This window comes from Oncorhynchus nerka, linkage group LG16 (genome assembly GCF_034236695.1).
Source record: "Oncorhynchus nerka isolate Pitt River linkage group LG16, Oner_Uvic_2.0, whole genome shotgun sequence".
NCBI classification, from domain to species: Eukaryota; Metazoa; Chordata; class Actinopteri; order Salmoniformes; family Salmonidae; genus Oncorhynchus; species Oncorhynchus nerka.
In genome coordinates, this window is record NC_088411.1 from 18,707,347 (window position 1) to 18,728,860 (window position 21,514).

General features: G+C 40.6%; 2 protein-coding genes and 1 long non-coding RNA gene across 6 annotated transcripts in view; 1 reads left to right on the forward strand and 2 right to left on the reverse strand.

The window, feature by feature from the left end:
- wu:fj29h11 (uncharacterized) overlaps positions 1 to 9,146 on the reverse strand; it is a 56,154-nt gene extending 47,008 nt beyond the window's left edge. For 2 of the 4 annotated variants that reach the window (XM_029684946.2, XM_029684942.2), the window contains exons 1-5: positions 9,000 to 9,146; positions 8,354 to 8,385; positions 8,076 to 8,215; positions 5,062 to 5,261; positions 4,535 to 4,891 (exon numbers count right to left, since the gene is read on the reverse strand). In XM_029684946.2, coding sequence (XP_029540806.1) covers positions 4,535 to 4,891; positions 5,062 to 5,261; positions 8,076 to 8,215; positions 8,354 to 8,385; positions 9,000 to 9,039 — 769 coding nt within the window. In that variant the 5' untranslated portion in view covers positions 9,040 to 9,146. The remainder of the gene's footprint in view (positions 1 to 4,534; positions 4,892 to 5,061; positions 5,262 to 8,075; positions 8,216 to 8,353; positions 8,386 to 8,999) is intronic. The other 2 variants (XM_029684943.2, XM_029684945.2) reach the window with 2 other exon arrangements.
- Positions 9,147 to 9,393: 247 nt separating this feature from the next.
- On the reverse strand, positions 9,394 to 14,623 carry sult2st2 (sulfotransferase family 2, cytosolic sulfotransferase 2). Its single transcript, XM_029684949.2, has 6 exons — positions 14,347 to 14,623; positions 12,459 to 12,670; positions 12,040 to 12,166; positions 11,553 to 11,647; positions 9,772 to 9,952; positions 9,394 to 9,667 (listed from the first exon to the last, which is right to left on the reverse strand). Exons 1-6 carry the CDS (start codon positions 14,483 to 14,485, stop codon positions 9,558 to 9,560), a joined length of 864 nt encoding a protein of 287 aa, XP_029540809.1. The 5' UTR covers positions 14,486 to 14,623; the 3' UTR covers positions 9,394 to 9,557.
- Positions 14,624 to 17,202: 2,579 nt separating this feature from the next.
- On the forward strand, positions 17,203 to 19,909 carry LOC115144581 (uncharacterized). Its single transcript, XR_003865835.2, has 3 exons — positions 17,203 to 17,297; positions 18,394 to 18,786; positions 19,057 to 19,909. It is a non-coding gene; the product is annotated as an uncharacterized LOC115144581 (long non-coding RNA).
- The last annotated feature ends 1,605 nt before the right edge of the window (positions 19,910 to 21,514 follow it).

Below are 21,514 nucleotides of genomic sequence, written 5' to 3' on the forward strand. Positions count from 1 at the left end.
TACAGGGCATGTTTTTGAGACAGAATGTTTGCATAAGTGTGTGCCAAATGATAGGGGACCATCGCTGTACATTCATAACCCGGGGTAAGGGTAACTTGACTATCGTAGTGGAACATCTGAAAAAGCTTAGCGATGATCTCACAAACGAACACCAACCAGACAACGATTGAAATCTGTTTGGATGGGTTCAGTCATTATTTGGTGTTATGGGAGATACAATATTTCATCGGTTGATTTATAATGCTTATTGTAACTTGTAAGAAATTGTGCAGCAAAGCCGTTGAGACTATTCTTGTCATGACATTACTAACCCCTGAAGGAGACCCCTCAGAACCCTATTTACCTGATTTATTTCCTATGCCTGATTAAGATGATGATAATCCATAACACCAAGGTAAAACATTGAGTTAATGGTGCAGCATGTCCATAGGCCATGCTCACAGTGGTGGTTTTGTAAATGGTGCTCCCAAGGTAGAGTTTAAGGGCCTACCGTCATGGTGACCCTGTAGCAATATCGACAGTCTCAACAAGCGATCACCTTGTGTGTGGTGATAAAGTATGTACTGATGTTTAAATTCACATGTTCCTTTCCCCCTTCTGAGAATTAAGTGCACTATGTGAAGGTTTTAAACTCAATGACAACGGAGGTCATTTACAATTGTACTTCCATTTTCCCTCAATTCCCCTCATGTTAATGCTCGTTTGATGAAAATGCTTATAAAGTAATTTCCTATTAGGTTGAGAATAGTCTCAAAAGGGAAAATAAGTGGAGGAACTGTATATTCATTACATACTATACTGTTTAATTGGGCTCCCGAGTGGCCAGTGGTCTAAGACACCTGGTTCAAATCCAGGCTGCATCACATCCGGCCACAAATGGTCCAGCGCCGTCCGGGCCATCATTGTAAATAAGAATTAGTTCTTAACTGACTTGCCTAGTTAAATAAAGGTCAAATTATGAGGCGCTTGGGTGCGACCGCAGAGCGTGACGACCTGTGTTGACGATCGGCAGGAACTTAGCTATGTAGGAAGTGTAGGGAGGAATATAAAATGTATTATTATTCCCATACTATTATTACAGAGAATCAGACAAATGATGCTACCCTCAGCCTATTGGTTACTTAGCGTATTCAAGCCTGCCAAAAAATACAACACTGCCCCTTTAAGACAAAAAAAATTCGCATTTTACCGACTCGCTTTTCAAAGATAGAAATGTAAACGATTTGTGCTCTTGTAAGAAGCAATCCCCCACCCATTGCTGAATACAAAGTATCAATAACTGGGATAATAACTCACTATCTAGCAACGGATAAGAACAAATGTGCACACATGGCTACATGCAGCTCTCGCTTTGATCTCAACACAAACGCATCTACTCACGACCGCTCATGCTGAAAACACAGTCCAGTTGAAAGTGAATGGCACAGATCCATTATGGCAATGGTCTATTTGCATATAGGCCTAATGCAGCTCTGATTGGATATGGCGCACCAGTCTGTGCAGAGTACAGGCCTGAGTCGTGCCGGTCAATGCAACAGGATCCTACTCCTATGCCTTCTGCCTACAATAAAATCGCTTGCACAGTTAGTATGTAAAACTAAGTCTTGCATAGTTTGTTTTGTTTCAGTATCTTGCATTGAAAGTGGCTAATATTGCATTGATTCAATCACAATTCCTACAGTAGAGGGAAACGTTGATAGTGTTTACTAAGGGGGAAAACTCTAGAATTTTGAGTTAAGTTCAACCTCATACTTTCCTGCACGGGCTGATATTCTTTCTGTGAGGCAGTCCAGGGGGAGCAGGGTGCACAGCTTAGAGGGAACATTGCTCGCTCAAGAGCATTATGGCCATCTATGGGGGATTCACGAGATATATATATATATATATATATGTTTTAAATGTTCTCTAAAGAAGCTTGGTTGTACAATTAAATGTCAAATACACTGCATTTCAAACAGTCATCAATAATCTAACAAATTCAGGGCTTGTGAAATTATACTTAGGCTAAATACAGTATAAGCCCAAAATAGTTTTTTTGCCATAATCACTGATCTGGCTTTCAAGTTTGCCTATGGAATGCCCTTTTTGTTACACATTTAACCAGAACCATGCATAATGCACATTCACTAATAATGCACATTCACTAATAATGACTAACTTATTGTAGCAGGCATTATAGAAAATTAAACACAAGTCTTATAAATCTCTCAAGTACAAGCCCACATGCTATTGAGTAGCCAGCTAATCTTTAGGCTGTTTCAAATCTAGCCAACTTTGATCTCTTTGTTAGCTAACAAGGTAGATCAGTTGAATTGTTATGAACACACTCTTCTTGTTAACTCATAATGACACAACAACAAGGTTCCAGTTTAACAACACTTACTCAACCGTATTAGAGCAATACACGGTTACCATTCCACTCAGGTTCATCAACAACGAGACTCCTGCGCAGGAGCACTAATAACAGAGTGATAGCACTGTAATAACAAATATAGGGATACTTAAAACATGGAACTTAACACTTCTGTTTGAACAGCATGCTAGCCTGTCCACAATGTTCAGATGTTGAAATCAGGTAGCCTACCTTATTTCTAGGAATGAGAGAGAACAAAGTTGCCAATTCCTTATATAATTGTGTCTTATGCTTATTGCACATTTACAAAACAGACTACACAGATAGTATAACAGTATTTGGCTAAAATGCTGCTACTGGGACCTAGTACCGCAATGACAAACTGAGAATTCATCTTCTAGAATCAATGTTCATTGATACTCCCTTTTTAGTGTCTGCTCTGTGCGCAACGAGAAGCTGATGCATTTTTATTTGAACTATTTTCTACATTGTAGAATAATAGTGAAGACATCAAAACTATTAAATGACACATATGGAATCACGAAGTAACCACAAATCTGTTAAACAAATCCAAATATATTTTATATTCTTTAAAGTAGCCACCCTTTGCCTTGATGACAGATTTGGAATCTCTCAACCAGCTTCATGAGGTAGTCACCTGGAATGCTTTTCCAACAGTCTTGAAGGAGTTTCCACATATGCTGAGAACTTGTTGGCTGCTGTTCCTTTACTCTGCGGTCCAACTCATCCCAAACCATCTCAATCGGGTTGAGGTTGGGTGATTGTGGAGCCCAGGTCATCTGATGCAGCACTCCATCACTCTCCTTCTTGGTTAAATTGCCCTTACACAGCTGGGGGTGTGTTTTGGGTCATTGTCCTGTTGAAAAACAAATGATAGTACCACAAACCCCAAACCAGATGGGATGGTGTATCGCTGCACAATGCTGTGATAGCCATGCTGGTTAAGTGTGCCTTGAATTCTAAATAAATCACAGACAGTGTCACCAGCAAAGCACCCCAACACCTCCTCCTCCATGCTTCACAGTGGGAAACACACATGCGGAGATCATCCGTTCACCTACTCCGCGTCTCAGAAAGACACGGCGGTTGGAACCAGAAATTTCAATTTGGACTCATCATACCAAAGGACAGATTTCCACCAGCTTAATGTCCATTGCTCGTGTTTCTTGACCCAAGCAAGTGTATTTTTCTTATTGATGTCCTTTAGTAGTGGTTTCTCTGCAGCAATTCGACCATGAATGTCTGATTCACACTCTCCTCTGAACAGTTGATGTTGAGATGTGTCTGTTACTTGAACTCTGTGAAGCATTTATTTGGGCTGCAATTTCTGAAGCTGGTAACCCTAATGAACTTATCCTCTACAGCAGAGGTAACTCAGGGGTCTTCCTTTCCTGTGGCGGTCCTCATGAGAGCCAGTTCCATCATAGAGCTTGATGGTTTTTACGAATGCACTTCAAAAAATGTTCTTGGCATTTTCCGGATTGACTGACCTTCATGTCTTAAAGTAATGATGGACTGTCATTTCTCTTTGCTTGAGCTGTTTTTGCCATAATATGGACTTTGTCTTTTACCAAATAGAGCTATCTTCTGTATACCACCCCTACCATGTCACAACACAACTGAATGGCTCAAACGCATTAAAAATGAAAGAAATTCCACAAATGAACTTAACAAAAACCTGTTAACCTGTTAATTGAAATGCATTCCAGGTGACTACCTCATTAAGCTGGTTGAGAGAATGCCAAAAGTGTGCAAAACTGTCATCAAGGCAAAGGGTGGCTACTTAGAAGATTCTGAAATATTAAATAAATAAATATATTTTAACACATTTTTGGTTACTACATGATTCCATGTGTGTTATTTCATTGTTTGAGGTCTTCACTATTATTCTATAATGTAGAGAATAGTAAAAAATAAAGAAAAATCCTGAAATGAATAGGTCTGTCCAAACTTTTGACTGGTACTGTATGCACTTGTAAATGGGAATGTGCACACAGGACAAAAGGAACGAAGAAGACAAAACCAAAACAACAACATGAGAAAAAGCAGACATAAACGTTCATCATTTTTTTTTTAATTAAAGGATTTTTGCGAAACAGGCAGACATTCAGCCAGCCCTATAGTCAATTCAACACTAAATATAACAACAGAAAGCCTCACCTGTCTTCCTAAGCAGAGCTCCTGACAGGCTTTCGTTTACATCCTTCTCTTCTTTTTCTTCTTCCTCTCTCCTCCTCCTCCTCTCCCGTACATGCCCCTGCTGTGGCTGTGTGTATTCCATCTGGTCACCAGGACTGCTCAGCCGAACCAAGTTCATCTTGTCCTGTCTCTCCACACACACCTGGTCCCCCAGGGCAGCAAACAGCTCTTGGAGGCCTGCCAGCCCATATTCTCTGAGGGTCAGCTGCCTGCCGTACATCTGCTTGTAGCAGGCACACAACTTAGGCACCTCCACACCACCAGGGAAGGCGCCGAGCATGAGCAGCACCTCTCTTCTGAGCCTGTTCAGGCACACAGCTGGAAAGGAAGACAAATCAACACGTTAGGCAATATCAAAGGTCTCCTTGTTTTGAAAATACAACGTCTGCCTACAAATCTGAGGGTTGGATTGGTGTAAGTAAGACGGCGAAATCCATGTTTTCACTTATCCACTCATATACAGATCAGTGGGTTCCTCAACTTCTGACCTTTGCTGATATCCTGTGCTGAGCTTCCAGGTGCAGTGGGACGTTCTATAGCTGCTGCTGACGATGATGCTAATGATGAGGAAGATGATGAGGTGGATGTGTGTAGACGAGACGTGATAGGCCATACAGTCAGTCCTCCAGTAGAGGAGAAGCGGAGCTGGTCAGGTATGGTCTTCAGCAGTGTCTCTAGTGCCAACAACCTAAAATAAAATAAGATAGGATTAGAAAGTTTGTACTTCACCGATACCTACTGTGTGAGAGAACATTTACCATAGTAACAATGTAGAGTAGGGATGAGATAATGATTTTATTTTCCTGTGGGGGGATTTTGGTTGCAGCTCTATATACAAAAAAGGAATCAAAACATAAACAAGAACATATAAAGAGACAACAAATACAGATAGAAAAAAAGTTAATGAGCAATCATTAATTATCTGTACACTATACATCAGTACACTGTCATCTGCAATGTCAACTGCTAGGATAGCTGGGCACTAGGCCAGCTTTTCCAATCTCGGGCCTCTGGAGCCCAAGGGGTGCACATTTTGTTTCCTGCCCTAACACTACACAGCGGATTCAAATTATCAAAGCTGGATGATTAGTTGATTATTTTAATCAGCTGTGTAGTGCTAGGGCAAAAAACAAAATGTGCACCCCTTGGGTTCCCGAGTTTGGGAAACCCTGTACTAGGACTTGGAGGTTCCCCAACTTGCAGCCTGCAGGTCAAATTTGGCACGTGGGTGACTTTTCTGAAGGGGAGGACATAAAAGACAGTAAAAACACTAGCAAATCAGCTCCAAGATATTTTAATTTTGGAAATATGTTGCAAAGTATTCCCAAACATAATAGAGATACAGTTGAAGTCAGAAGTTTACATACACCTTAGCCAAATACATTTAATACATACACTTAGCTAAATACATTTAAACTCTAGTAATACATTTAAATTCTATTTAATCCTAGACAAATTCCCTGTCTTAGGTCAATTAGGATCCCCACGTTATTTTAAGAATATGAAATGTCAGAATAATAGTAGAAAGAATGATTTATTTCAGCTTTTATTTCTTTCATCACATTCCCAGTGGGTCAGAAGTTTACACACTCAATTAGTATTTGCTAGCATTGCCTTTAAAATTGTTTAACTTTGGTCAAACGTTTTGGGAAGCCTTACAAAAGCTTGGGTGAATTTTGGCCCATTCCTCTTGACAGAGCTGGTGTAACTGAGTCAGGTTTGTAGGCCTCCATGCTCTCACACGCTTTTTCAGTTCTGCCTACAGATTTTCTATAGGATTGAGGTCAGGGCTTGGATGGCCACTCCAATACCTTGACTTTGTTGTCCTTAAGCCATTTTGCCACAACTTTGGAAGTATGCTTGGGGTCATTGTCCATTTGGAATACCCATTTGCGGTCAAGCTTTAACTTCCTGACTGATGTCTTGAAATGTTGCTTCAATATATCCACATAATTTTCCTCCTCATGATGCCATCTGTTTTGTGAAGTGCACCAGTCCCTCCTGCAGCAAAGCACCCCCACAACATGATGCTGCCACCCCCGTGCTTCACGGTTGGGATGGTGTTCTTCGGCTTGCAAGCCTCCCCCTTTTTCCTCCAAAAACAACAATGTTCATTATGGCCAAACAGTTGTATTTTTGTTTCATCAGACCAGAGGACATTTCTCCAAAAAGTATGATCTTTGTCCTCATGTGCTGCAAAACCGTAGTCTGGCTTTTTTATGGTGGTTTTGGAGAAGTGGCTTCTTCCTTTTTTTTTTACCTTTATTTTACTAGGCAAGTCAGTTAAGAACAAATTCTTATTTTCAATGACGGCCTAGGAACAGTGGGTTAACTGCCTGTTCAGGGGCAGAATGACAGATTTGTACCTTGTCAGCTCGGGGGTTTGAACTTGCAACCTTCCGGTTACTAGTCCAACGCTCTAACCACTAGGCTACCCTGCCTTTCAGGTTACATCGATATAGGACTCGTTTTATTGTGGATATAGATACTTTTGTACCTGTTTCCTCCAGCATCGTCACAGGGTCCTTTGCTGTTGTTCTGGGATTGATTTGCACTTTTCACACCAAAGTACGTTCATATCTAGGAGACAGAACGCGTCTCCCTCCTAAGCGGTATGACGGCTGCATGGTCTCATGGTGTTTATACTTGCGTACTATTGTTTGTACAGATGAACGTGGTACCTTCAGGCATTTGGAAATTGCTCCCAAGGATGAACCAGACTTGTGGAGGTCTACAATTGTTTTTCTGAGGTCTTGGCTGATTTCTTTTGATTTTCCCATGATGTCAAGCAAAGAAGCACTGAGTTTGACGGTAGGCCTTGAAATACATCCACAGGTAGACCTCCAATTGACTCAAATGATGTAAATTAGCCTATCAGAAGCTTCTAAAGCCATGACATAATTTTCCAAGCTGTTTAAAGGCACAGACATAATTTTCCAAGCTGTTTAAAGGCACAGTCAACTTAGTGTATGTAAACTTCTGACCCACTGGAATGGTGATACAGTGAATTCTAAGTGAAATAATCTGTCTGTAAACAATTGTTGGAAAAATGACTTGTGTCATGCACAAAGTAGATGTTTTAACAAACTTGCCAAAATTATAGTTTGTTAACAAGAAATTTGTGGAGTGGTTGAAAAACACATTTTAATTAATGACTCCAACCTAAGTGTATGTAAACTTCCGACTTCAACTGTATGTGATTGCATACAAACGTGAGCAAGGTTTGAAATTATTATGTTTTAGGAAAATATTATCTGTTGGGCTTTGTGCGGTCAACTTAGACTACAAATTATTTGTAATTACGTGCTGGCCCCCTGACCATCCACTCAATAAAAAAAATTGTCCTGCTGCTGAATCTAGTTGATGATCCCTGGTGCACAGGCTTTCATACCAGCTCAACTCGTAACACTGATTTAACCCATGAGAAGTTGACTATTGGTGTGTACAGTACACCTCTCGGACCAGTTGCCCTTCACTGTCTTATATTAGAAGTTCTCCTTGCCTGTTTGAGCATCCCAGATCCAGAGGCTTGTTGTAGGCCTTCAGGTAAAGGTTGTGAATCTTGAATATGGAGAGACCCTCAGGATAGTCCATACACAGATTCACCAGCTCTCCCTTGGTTTCCTCCATGATATCAGTCTGCTTTCAAGAGGAAACGTTTAGTTTATTTGACTGGCATCAAGTAAAACACATGTAGCTAGCTTCATGTAATACAAATAGGCACACTGTGGGGTTAGTGGTGTGATTTTCAAAGCAGTAGCTGTGCACTTCATGCAGTACCTGGGTCTGATGTTCCTGTGTGCTGTCAAGGCCTGTCAGGTAAAAAAGTTATTGGAGCAATGACTCATCATTGGTCCTGGGGAATGGCACATGATATAAAACATACAACTAAAAATATGTGATTGCAACAATGGAATTTTGTTTAGCTAGCTTGATGTTGCTGCAGAACACGACAAAACAAAACGTGATGATGCTGCAAACAAGTCAAAACGGGATTGAAGTCAGATAAATAAATAAAAGTAGGTAGCTAGCTACAAGTGCCCACGTGACGTTGATACCTGGCTCTAACTAGTATATTGTCTTTGAACAAGATTAGCTAGCTAGCCAGTTATCTACTCTCGCTTTTCAAATTATTTAGCTTCGTTCGCCTCCAAAGCCACATTATCTAGCTTATTAATTGTACATAATGGCGTTTAACACTAACTACCTAGCTAACTAATGTTCGTTGGCTAACGTCCCGCATCCAGTGAGTACCAGGGGTGTATTCATTCCGCCAGTTGCCAAACGTTTCGCAATAAAACGACAGTTTCCATTGCACAATATCAGGTAGGTCACGCCCCGTTTCGTTCTATTTGCTTCCGTTTAAGAAACGTTTTGCTACAGAATTGGTTAAATGAATACATTCCTGCTAACGATAGCCACCTACCTGGCTGCCTGGTTAAAGACACTTCTGGACCATCTTGCATTTATAAACAAATAATTTCACACCGTAAATAATCTGCAATTATCCGTAGATGTTACTGACAAAACTCAGAAAGGCAAGCTGCTGCACTTGGTTTTAAATTGTCTCTGGATCCTTGGATACAATGTTTACGTGGCTAGATTACATTATTTATCGATGGTAATACACGGGGACTGTATTGAAATGTTGTGTCGCCACCTACTGGGAAGGAGATATCAAATAAAATGTAATCTACTCTAGTATCAATGAACGTTTTGCCCAATGATTTATCATTGGTTTTTGACTCTTGTATGACAATATATGAATATTACAACAGAATACCTGGTTGATAATATAATATTGACAATATAGACAGACATTCAGTGACTGAGACATAGGCCTAATATGTTTAATGATACATGTCAAATCAACAGCAGTTCTATCATATGCATTTTATGTATTGAATAATTTGTTTTATAGCAACGGTTTATATTGGGATTATGTGATTTATGATAATGACTGGAGGAAAAAAATATGGTCAGTTCAATCCCACACAAATTTGTATTTGATGTCCTTCATTTGGTTTTTGTAAACTGCATCAAAGTATTCTGCCTGGGACACAGTCAATTGGTTCTTCCAATCTCCAGCGATTCCTGCAGAAACATAGTCACATTAACACATTGGACTGTTACAGACGGCCTATCATTTCCAAATACTCTGTTCAAAGGTATTGTCATTTATAAAGATATGTGGGTACCTTTCCTAAGGAACTCTGATTTAGTACGGTCCATAAACTCATTGGGGACCAGGGAGTAGTTGGACATCTTGTTCTGTTTCATGTTCTTGAACACACAATGGTCTGCTATCTTCTCTATTACCTCAGAGTCCAGAGACTTCCCCATGAATTGCGAGATCTTTGACACAGAATCCCTCAGATCCTGGGGGGTCACATGATTTTATATCAATAACTTTGAAGGACTACAATGAAATATATCCATGTGTGTTCTTGACTGAATCTGACTAAGTTGTGTTGGGAGTAACCACAGTAGATGACAAATTGTGGGGGTAAAAACATGGTGGTCTACACAGTCGTGGCCAAAAGTTTTGAGAATTACACAAATATCAATTTTCACAAAGTCTGCTGCCTCACTTTGTATGTTGGCAATTTGCATATACTCCAGAATGTTATGAAGAGTGATCAGATGAATTGCAATTAATTGCAAAGTCCCTCTTTGCCATGCAAATGATCTGAATCCCCCCAAAACATTTCCACTGCATTTCAGCCCTGCCACAAAAGGACCAGCTGACATCATGTCAGTGATTCTTTCGTTAACACAGGTGTGAGTGTTGACGAGGGCAAGGCTAGAGATCACTCTGTCATGCTGATTGAGTTTGAATAACAGACTGGATGCTTCAAAAGGAGGGTGGTGCTTGGAATCATTGTTCTTCCTTGGTTACCTGCAAGGAAACACGTGCCGTCATCATTGCTTTGCACAAAAAGAGCTTCACAGGCAAGGATATTGCTGCCAGTAAGACTGCATCTAAATCAACCATTTATCGGATCATCAAGAACTTCAAAGAGAGCGGTTCAATTGTTGTGAAGAAGGCTTCAGGGCGCCCAAGAAAGTCCAGCAAGCGCCTGGACCGTCTCCTAAAGTTGATTCAGCTGCGGGATCGGGGCACCACCAGTACAGAGCTTGCTCAGGAATGGCAGCAGGCAGGTGTGAGTGCATCTGCATGAACAGTGAGGCAAAGACTTTTGGAGGATGGCCTGGTGTCAAGAAGGGCAGCAAAGAAACCACTTCTCTCCAGGAAAAACATCAGGGACAGATTGATATTCTGCAAAAGGGATTGGACTGCTGAGGACGGGGGTAAAGTCATTTTCTCTGATGAATCCCCTTTCCAATTGTTTGGGGCATCTGGAAAAAAGATTTTCTGACAAGGTGAGCGCTACCATTAGTCCTGTCATGCCAACAGTAAAGCATCCTGAGACCATTCATGTGTGGGGTTGCTTCTCAGCCAAGGGGGTGGGCTCACTCACAATTTTGTCTAAGGACACAGCCATGAATAAAGAATGGTACCAACACATCCTCCGAGAACAACTTCTCCCAACCATCCAGGAACAGTTTGGTGACGAACAATGCCTTTTCAAACATGATGGAGCACCTTGCCATAAGGCAAAAGGGATAACTAAGTGGCTCTGGGAACAAAACATCGATATTTTGGGTCCATGGCCAGGAAACTCCCCAGACCTTAATCCCATTGAGAACTTGTGGTCAATCCTCAAGAGGCAGGTGGACAAACAAAAACCCACAAATTCTGACAAATCCAAAAAATATCTAAAGACACTGAGGCAGCAGACTTTGTGAAAATTAATATATGTGTCATTCTCAAAACTTTTGGCCACGACTGTACATCCCTAACATCAAACACACTCATCTCTAACTCTGTATAAAGGAAGAGATGTTATCAAATGCAATCATCGCGTCCAAGTGTAAGTCCTTTTGTTAGGGTATTGACTGAGCATACGATACTCACAAATATCATCTCTTCGTAGGAGATGTACATGGTGTGGTCCTGGTCCTTAGCGTTCAACCAGCCTATCACGTGGTCAAACCACGAACCAAACATCACTGGGGGGGGCCACAAAGGTATCATCAAAGTTATTACAATAAAAGACAACTACAAATGCTCTATCAATACTTGATAGGTCAGAGGATAAGTGAATGAATTGTGAATAACAGAGGTAGCGTCAATTATTCAAAGGAAGGAGACTAAACAGTACATCAATTGTTAATGATAATTCCAGGCTCTTTTGATAAATTGCTCCTGTTCTTTCATATTGGATATTTGAGCCCATTTATTCTAGAGCCAAGTCTGCTTTATACAGTAGAGTAGGTCACCGGAACCTAAATAAATCTGTCAATCAAAAAAACACAGATCACTAAGCCTTTTCTGATTCTAAAAGCATGAAACTGATATCAAAATGTCTGTAATAGTTGGAAAACAAGAAAGAATACTAAACCTTTTCCATTGAGGAACTTCTGCAGGAATTGGTCCTGAGTGCCAGGTTGGACCAGGAAGGAGGCCATGCCGTAGTAGTGATAGGAGGATGTGAACACATCTTTAGGGTTTCTCATCACATAGATGACCTGGAGATGAGGAATCTCTCTGATCAACCATTCATTACCCAAGGCCATTGTGTATTATTCTAATAGTGCACAATGTGCGCAATCAGCCTTAGAATTGTAAAATTCGATGTAGTGACAGACTACATTCTCTTGACATGATGAGAAATGTGATCAACTGGGTATTAAACCCAGGTCATCAATGTGACCTATGATCGTGTTAGCCCATTGTGTTAAAGCCTAAAGCTAAAGCAGCATAGTTCACCAAACCAGCTTCACTACAGGAGCTGATCTACACGTATCTACAGTGCACTACCTTAGGCTTGACAGTGAAGAAGGAGGCGGGCATCATGTTGTAGTGGTAGTGGGTAGAAAACAGGCGTGGTGATGCCCTCTGCTCCAGATTGAGGACACAGGCCCTTGTCTCTTCTAGCCAAGGAACTCTGTCCCAATTTGGGACAGTCAGCACCGGGGTCAGGTCCCCTCCACTCTGTACCAGGGGAACAATCTCCTGCATCCATGTTGTACCTGGGGGGAGAGGGACAGAGAAAGACAGGGGTAAAGACAGGTGGAGTGGAAAAGCAGATGTTTGAGCTTCATTTACATTTACAAAATAAAGCTCTAGCAGGGAATGAACCCCATGAACCAGCAAGTTTGTACTCCCAAAGGAAGGCATGATAACTGCAGTCCTGGAAATGGTCATATAGAGTGCAATCGGAAAGTATTCAGACCTCTTGACTTTTTACACATTTTGTTACTAATTTATAAAATATCACATTTACATATGTATTCAGACCCTTTACTCAGTACTTTTTGACTCACCTTTGGCATCGATTAAAGCCTCGAGTCTTTGTCTGTATGACTCTACAAGCTTGGCACACCTGTATTTGGGGAGTTTCTCCTATTCTTCTCTGGAGATCCTCTCAAGCTCTGTCAGGTTGGATGGGGAGCGTAGCTCAAGAGATCAGGTTCAAGTCCGGGCTCTGGCTGGGCCACTCAAGGACATTCAGAGACTTGTTCCGAAGCCACTCCTGCATTGTCTTGGGTGTGTACTTAGGGTTGTTGTCCTGTTGGAAGGTGAACCTTGGCCCCAGTTTGAGGTCCTGAGCGCTCTGGTGCAGGTTTTCATCAAGGATCTCTGTACTTTGCTCTGTTCATATTTCCCTCGATCCTGACTAGTCTCCCAGTCCCTGCCGCTGAAAAACATCCCCACAGTGTGATGCTGCCACTACCACCATGCTTCACCGTAGGGATGGTGCCATATTTCTTCCAGACGTGACACTTGGCATTCAGGCCAAAGAGTTCAATCTTGATTTCATCAGACCAGAGAATCTTGTTTCTCATGGTCTGAGAGTATTTAGGTGTATTTTGGCAAACTCCAAGTGGGCTGTCAAGTGTCTTTTACTGAGGAGTGCCTTCTGTCTGGCTACGCTACCATAAAGGCCTGATTGGTAGAGTGCTGCAGAGATGGTTGTCCTTCTGGAAGGTTCTCCCATTTCCACAGAGGAACTCTGGAGCTCTGTCAGAATAACCATTGGGTTCTTGGTCTACTCCCTGACCAAGGCGCTTCTCCCCCGGTTGCTCAGTTTGGCCTGACGGTCAGCTCTAGGAAGAGTCTTCGTGGTTCCGAACTTCTTCCATTTAAGAATGATGGAGGCCACTGTGTTCTTGGGGATCTTCAATGCTGCAGACATTTTTTGGTACACTTCCCCAGATCTGTGCCTTGACACAATCCTGTCTCAGAGCTCTAGGGCCAATTCCTTAGTTTTTGCTCTGAATACTTATGTAAATTAGGTATATGTTTTTTTATAAATTTGAAAAAAATATATATAAAAAACGTGTTTTCGCTTTGTCATTATGGGGTATTGTGTGTAGATTGATGAGGAAAAATATTCATTCAATCAATTTTAGAATAAGGCCGTAACGTAAAAATGTGCAAAAATTAAAGGGGTCTGAATACTTTCTGAATGCAATGTAGATACTGAGGGTAGGATTTCTACAGTATCATAGCTTTAGCCCACAAGTACAGACAGACCTCTTTGTGATGTGCAGTCACTCAGGCATGCGCCTTATAAAGGCAACAGTAGGCTTGACAACTATTTAGTGTTCACTATCACAGTGTGTGTTGCATCATGTATTATCAACTCAGTCTGTGCAGTTATCTACCAATAGTCTATAGTTGTTTATTAATAAAAGCTACTTACCTGACTTAGGATATGTGACAATGAGAATGTCGTCATGACGAAAAGTAAACTCCTCATAGTATTTCAGGCTCCCCTGAGGGTGTAGATGTGTGGGGAGGTAGACCCCCTTGTATTCTGTGTACAGCTCTGCTTCTGTCATGATCCCAAACTGCTCAGTGTGAGAGAGAACAGCTGGTAAAACTGTCAGAAAGATTGACCTTTAGCACTTCATTAACTTTGCTACGTGCTTCAAATATAAGCAGCACTCATCTGTCGTTCACCCTCTATCTTTCTCCCACTCTCGGTCTGTGTTATTGTGTTGTAAAAATTAACAGAGTAATGGACTAGTTGCCAGAATTTGTTAACATCATGAAAGGACTTGCAGTTTGGAATGTAATACCTGGGGTGATATGCTGTTCAGGGCGGATGCTGCAAGTAAGCATTTCATTGGACGGTGTATACTATGGGTTTCTCATTAAGCAATAAGTATGGGGTCAATTACACGCAATATGTATTGTGTGTGTGTGTGTGTATATATATATATACACACATACATACATACATACATAATACATACATACATACATACATACATACATACATACATACATACATACATACATACATACATACATACATACATACATACATACATACATACATACATACATACATACATACATACATACATACATACATACATACATACATACATACATACATACATACATACATACATACATACATACATGAAAAATAAAGTTGAGAATGTAAACATATTTTCGAGGACGGTTGAAATAATGAATGTTGAAATCAAAAGCCAAACAACTGAAAGCAAAATGCATAGAATTGTAAACAAAAATAAGACATCAAAAACAAACAAAAACTTGTACGCAAATCATTTTAAAGCGAGAGCAAAACTCTGACAAATGATTTTATACTCGATTGCGAGTTTTGGTATTATATTTCCGCGAAGGGCGGGGGTTAAAGGGGGAGGCATAGACAATGAGTCTCCATTGATCCACTCGTTTTGGAGTGAGAGGTTTTCTTAACCCAATCAATGAACATGATAGACAGGCTTTTTTATATATATATTTTATTTTTTTATTATTCATAATACAAAAATCAACTTACATTGCTACATCAAACATGTCTAGCAAACCAAACACAGGTATTAACAATGCTCAAACATACAAAAAATATAAATAAAATACAAAAAAGAAACAATTTAAGTACAATTTAAGTACAATTTAAGTTTCACTCTGAAAATATCTTATTATAATGAGTCATGAAGATGTTATTCTTGTTGTTATTCACTAGGGTTAGTGTTTTAATAAGATAATTAAATTCAATCAGAAAAATAGGTAATTTTGGTATAGAATTTTGGAATTTTTGTTTGTGTATAAAGTGTTTGGCAACAAGAATTTAAAAAAATTTAAAATCATTTCAGAGGTTTTGTGATCATTGCAATAGTAACATATTATATATTTTATGTTAAAATTATAGGCAGTGTTCATAATGGTAAATAAGTACTTTGCAAGGTTTTCCCAAAATTCTGACACAAATTTACATTCAAAGAACAAGTGAGACAGATTCTCACCTTTTTCACAGAAAACGCAGATATCATCAGTAGCCACACATTTGGACATCATAGAATTACATGGATATATCTTATGCAAAATGTTGAAGTGCACTTCCTTAACTTTGTTTGGTATACAGTATTTGTAAGGTCTTAACCGTGCATTTTTCCAGACAATGTCAGGAATAAGCATGTTCCAGAAAAACTTTCCTCTCGGTGTAAGTTGGTTTTGTGAATGAAGAATTTGTCTTATATATTTATTACAACAAGATTTCTCAAGTAAGCCCACGCCTTCCAATCTGAGTTCTGGATAAACTTTGTGATCATTCCCAAAATTAAGATGACTTTTCACAAGTGTAGTTAGACCACTGGGAACGGCTTTGATCACAGAAATAAACTGTCTGAAAGGTATTGGAAACTCTTTCAATGTTATAATGTCATGTATTGTCATATTATGTCTTGTTCCTGTTCTTTCTCTTCACTCTGTCTCCCTCTGCTGGTCGTATTAGGTTACCTTCTCTTTCTCTCCTCCTCCAGCTGTTCCTCATCTCCTCTAACTACCTCGTTCACCCTTTTCCCACCTGTTCCCTTTTTCCCTCTGATTAGGTCTCTATTTCTCTCTCTGTTCCTGCTTCTTTCTTTGTCAGATTCTCGTTTGAGTTTCTCATGCCAGAACCAAACTATCGTCTCGTTTGCTTCACCCTTGTCCCGTCCTGTCGGTATCTGCCTGGCAAGTGCATCCTGTACTCAGCTAACTGTCTTATCGTTGGTACTGTGTCCAGTTCATCTGATGCTACGTTGTGTCCAGTTCATCTGATGCTACGTGAGATCAGGTACCTCTGTTCCTCTACGACCCGCGCCTACCCAGAGAGACCTGCAGCCTGTCGCCGCTAACCCAGCTATTCTCCTCTGCTGCTAAGAAGGGGGCTCTTTGTAATTATCAGAAGGACTTTTTGTTTCATTTGTCGCCCTCTCTGCGGGTTGTCTATTTTGCCATTATCTACATCTGAAGAGGATCTATGTCTTCCCTGTGTTTACATTAAAGGACTCTGTTTTTGTTAAACCGCTTTTGGGTCCTCACTCAAGTGCATAACATATAAATTGTTCATATGTGAGAATATTACCCTTGTTGTCGAAAATATCAAGGACAAAGTCAATATTCCTCTCATGCCAGCTGGGGTAGAACAATGACTTATTCCTTACAGTTATGTCTGAATTATTCCACAAAAGAGCTTTATGAGGGGGAAAATTGTGCAGGAAACATATTTTCCAGGCCAGTAAAGCTTTTTATATTGGCTACATATCCAGATGGTCTGACGTCACCACCACGCTAAATCTTTCCCAGTGTTATAAACATGGCGAAGCAGTTAACAAAACCTGCACCAAACTTTGGGTAAGTAGTATTAGGTAGACACGCTACTAATATCCGTACATTACCTGTGACTAACATTTGTGAATTACGTTAATGTAGTTGGCTGGCTTTGGTGTCGGATTAGCTAGCCAAATCGACATGGAATTAAAGACAATACCTCATTGCATGCTTGTAACGTTACAGCAGGCCACTGTCAGCAATATATATGTGGATGTGTGAGAAACCCTAAATCGCTTTTCTCATAACAATACGTGAAGCCTAGACTTAATATTGCCTAAAATGTATTTTAAAGATACGCTTAATATAGTGTAACGACCCTAGGTTTATACGCGCGGAAATCGACACTGCCGCACGAGCATGCTTTTGCGGCACATTCGATAGCGCGCCGGACCTCGGGTTCGAGATCTACTCCCTGCTGTTTCTTTACAATATTGACCTGTTAAGTTACAATTTCGAAGTACGTTACTTAACTAATTTAGTCGGCTGTCTTAAAGTTGTCTGACTAGCTAGACAACTTGAATGAATCGCAAGACACTGCATGCCTGTAGCTAGCCACTGCCAGCCGTAAGGTTGTCCATATATTTTTATTAAACCAAATCCGGTCGAAATAAGCCATTGATTTTAGACCCATCACTAATGGATCCAGTTATTCTAGCTAGGTAACGTTACATGTGTCCACCATGACGACACTCTTACGTCATGAGATTGAAATCACATTTCGCCCTTTATGGACAACTACTTGGTTTACAGAAAGCATACTTTCAAACTAGTCATCTGATTTGTATCTGAATTAGCCTTCACAAAATGTTCTGGACTAGCTGGCTATTTAAGCTAGAGACATTCAAATGTGATCAAGTCGGTTAATGCATTTCCCCATATATCCAGCTGATGTTCACTTTGTGTTCAGCAGAGAGAGTATTCAGAGGTGGTTTTGGCTGCACACACATTAATAGACATGCTATCTTATGCATAGTGAAACACTTAAATCTCTTTCTGATAGTTGTCACTATCTTGTATACCTCTTCCACTTCCCTACACTGTTTCTCATTACAATTTTGAGAGTAAATATAATCAAACGTAGACTTATCAATGTGAATTTTCTCCATTTTACTTGCAGGTCCTTTCTGAACCTCTTCCCGGAGGCAGGCTGCCTCTGGAAAAAAGAGCAATGAACCCTTCTTCCAGAACACCAGGCAAGAATACAAAGGCCTGGAGACCTTTTATTCAGTGTACACCTAAATAAGTTGTATGGCTTCCTGTACATCCTTCAGAAGCAGACAAATCTCTACAAGAGTCTCTCTGTCCCCGGTGAAGATTTCAGTTAGTGAATTTGTTTTATTACTCGTTATGTTGTATGAGACAGTCAGATTTATTTATACATTTAATTTATCCTTTTTCATCCGGATGCTGACTATGTAGTCGGCCTCATCACTCCTGAAATGAGCAGGAGAGGAACCTTCAGGACTGCCATAGTCAGAAACTTTAAGGACTTTGTTCAAGATGTGGAAAGGTGAGCCTCAGCCTTTGAATTATTGTATTTATTATTTTTTTGTTAATTGTCAACAGTAATGGTCATAAACCAACAGGATTGGGAAGATAACTGAACACATTCAGTTGCTGATTACCAGTTTATAATGATAACATCTCTTGGATTACTCACCTAGTAACATAGTCCAATTACTTTGCCTTCAAAAGCCATAGAACATACTATACTATGAACACAGCATTGTTTTTCACATTGACTTTGTCACCATCGCACACACCGGTAACTGTGTTTCAGGAGGAATGGAGGAAAAGGCAGTGCACAGTGAACTTGGAGGAGAGGAAGAAGATGGACAAGTGGAGCTATCCAGTCGAACAGTTTTCACTGTCCCTAAAGTTATGCTATGGGTCAGGGACAAGTATTTATACAAATAATTTTTAAATGTAGGCCTTAGACACTCACTGTAAATAAGACAAATAAAACACAATATTTTACCCTTTTGACCTCCATACAGCAAAGTGGCACATCCCAAATTATGCTGAGCTGCAGGTCACCAGTCTATGGTCCATGAAGTGTCAGTCATGGTGCAGCATGGTGCATTGTCCAGAAAATGTTCGAATTTTCAAACTACTTTTCATCGGGACGGCAGATAAAGCAATCGCTTACATGTGATCACAGAATCCTACTCATTACTCCACCTGCTTAATTGCATCACTTGTTTTTGTTACATATTGTATCACATGACATTCTGTTGATTTGTATCTATTTGAATGTTTATTTTCTGTCAAAAGGATTACCTTTTCCCATAGTTAAAGAATTGACTTAATGACTGCAGCTCTTTGTATTCAAACACTTCCATTTTAGTCATTTAAATAAATGTTGTCCATAGTGTGGTGGTAGAATGTGGTGAGCTGGTCTGTAGCCTATTCTGTGTTGGACTGTGATTTGCCTCTCAGACTCCTGGTATGTCTGCACCCTAACACAATGCAATTGTGTTCTGGAACTGTTGCTTGTAAAAATAACTTGTGTAGCAATGGGATTGTATTCTCTCATTATATAAGGGACATGTAACCATTTACTCTGAGTTCTTCCCAGTGAAATCAGAGACATCCCCTGCAGCTCCTTGATTAAAGATGTTTCTATTATACAATTCAATTGTCTGCCTGAATCTTTGGTTATTAATGTTGTGGAAAATTTGATTCAGACAATTGGTCTCATTTTGCTGTGACCACATTTCATAACACTGCAGCATTTAGAATGACTAGAGTTATTCCTTGCAACAGTATCAAGCAGAGGTATAAGGATAATTCAGCCATAAGTAGCAACACTAGCAAAACATAAATATTGTGAGGTTGGGTCGATGGCTGCTCTGAACAGTGGGCATTCCACTGGTGGGACCACAATTCCCTGGCCATGCTCTGCGGGGGAGGCATCGACCCTGTCCAAGTTGTTTAAATCACTTAAATGTAATAACTTTTTGTTGATAATACTTAATTACATTACCAGGGAAGGTGACAGGATTATGTGCTTGTTCCATAGCTGGTTGGGAGTCTGATTTTGTCTAGGTGTCTAGGTCTGCTTGGAGGCACAGGAGGAATACAGTGCACACAGAATAGGCGAAGGCTGTTTGACGGGTCAAGGGAGCCCTCATCTTCCAAACTGTGTAGGACCCTGTAAAATATGTTTGACATGGCGACCCACACATCCCGTCATAACTGTTCAAACCTGAAAGCATATGAGAGAACATTTAATGAAACATTCAACTTCATACCCAGTCCTCTGTCCTACACAACTCACTATTATTTGAACCTTTCTGAGCTGTGCCGTGGTGGAGATCTTTGTGGGCTATACTCGGCCTTGTCTCAGGATGGTAAATTGGTGGTTGAAGATATCCCTCTAGTGGTGTGGGGGCTGTGCTTTGGCAAAGTGGGTGGGGTTATATCCTTCCTGTTTGGCCCTGTCCGGGGGTGTCATCGGATGGGGCCACAGTGTCTCCTGACCCCTCCTGTCTCAGCCTCTAGTATTTATGCTGCAGTAGTTTGTGTCTGGGGGCTAGGGTCAGTTTGTTATATCTGGAGTACTTCTCCTGCCCTATCCGGTGTCCTGTGTGAATTTAAGTATGCTCTCTCTAATTCTCTCTTTCTTTCTTTCTCTCTCTCGGACGACCTGAGCCCTAGGACCATGCCTCAGGACTACCTGACATGATGACTCCTTGCTGTCCCCAGTCCACCTGGCCGTGCTGCTGCTCCAGTTTCAACTGTTCTGCCTGTGATTATTATTATTTGACCATGCTGGTCATTTATGAACATATGAACATCTTGGCCATGTTCTGTTATAATCTCCACCAGAAGAGGACTGGCCACCCCACATAGCCTGGTTCCTCTCTAGGTTTCTTCCTAGGTTTTGGCCTTTCTAGGGAGTTTTTCCTAGCCACTGTGCTTCTACATCTGCATTGCTTGCTGTTTGGGGTTTTAGGCTGGGTTTCTGTACAGCACTTTGAGATATCAGCTGATGTACAAAGGGCTATATAAATACATTTGATTTGATAAGGAGATGTAATTGGTCAAAGTATTCTAAGGCACTTTGCATTTCTACTTCACCATCTCCAGTTGAATTTACCTGTTTCAACCCCATCACTGCACTTCCACCACAATTTATTTAATCTAATAAACTGCATGGTTTCCAGTGGCATAGTGGGAGGACCACACAGCACTGTATCATCACGTGACTCGAAGTTTACTTCAAACAAACAAAT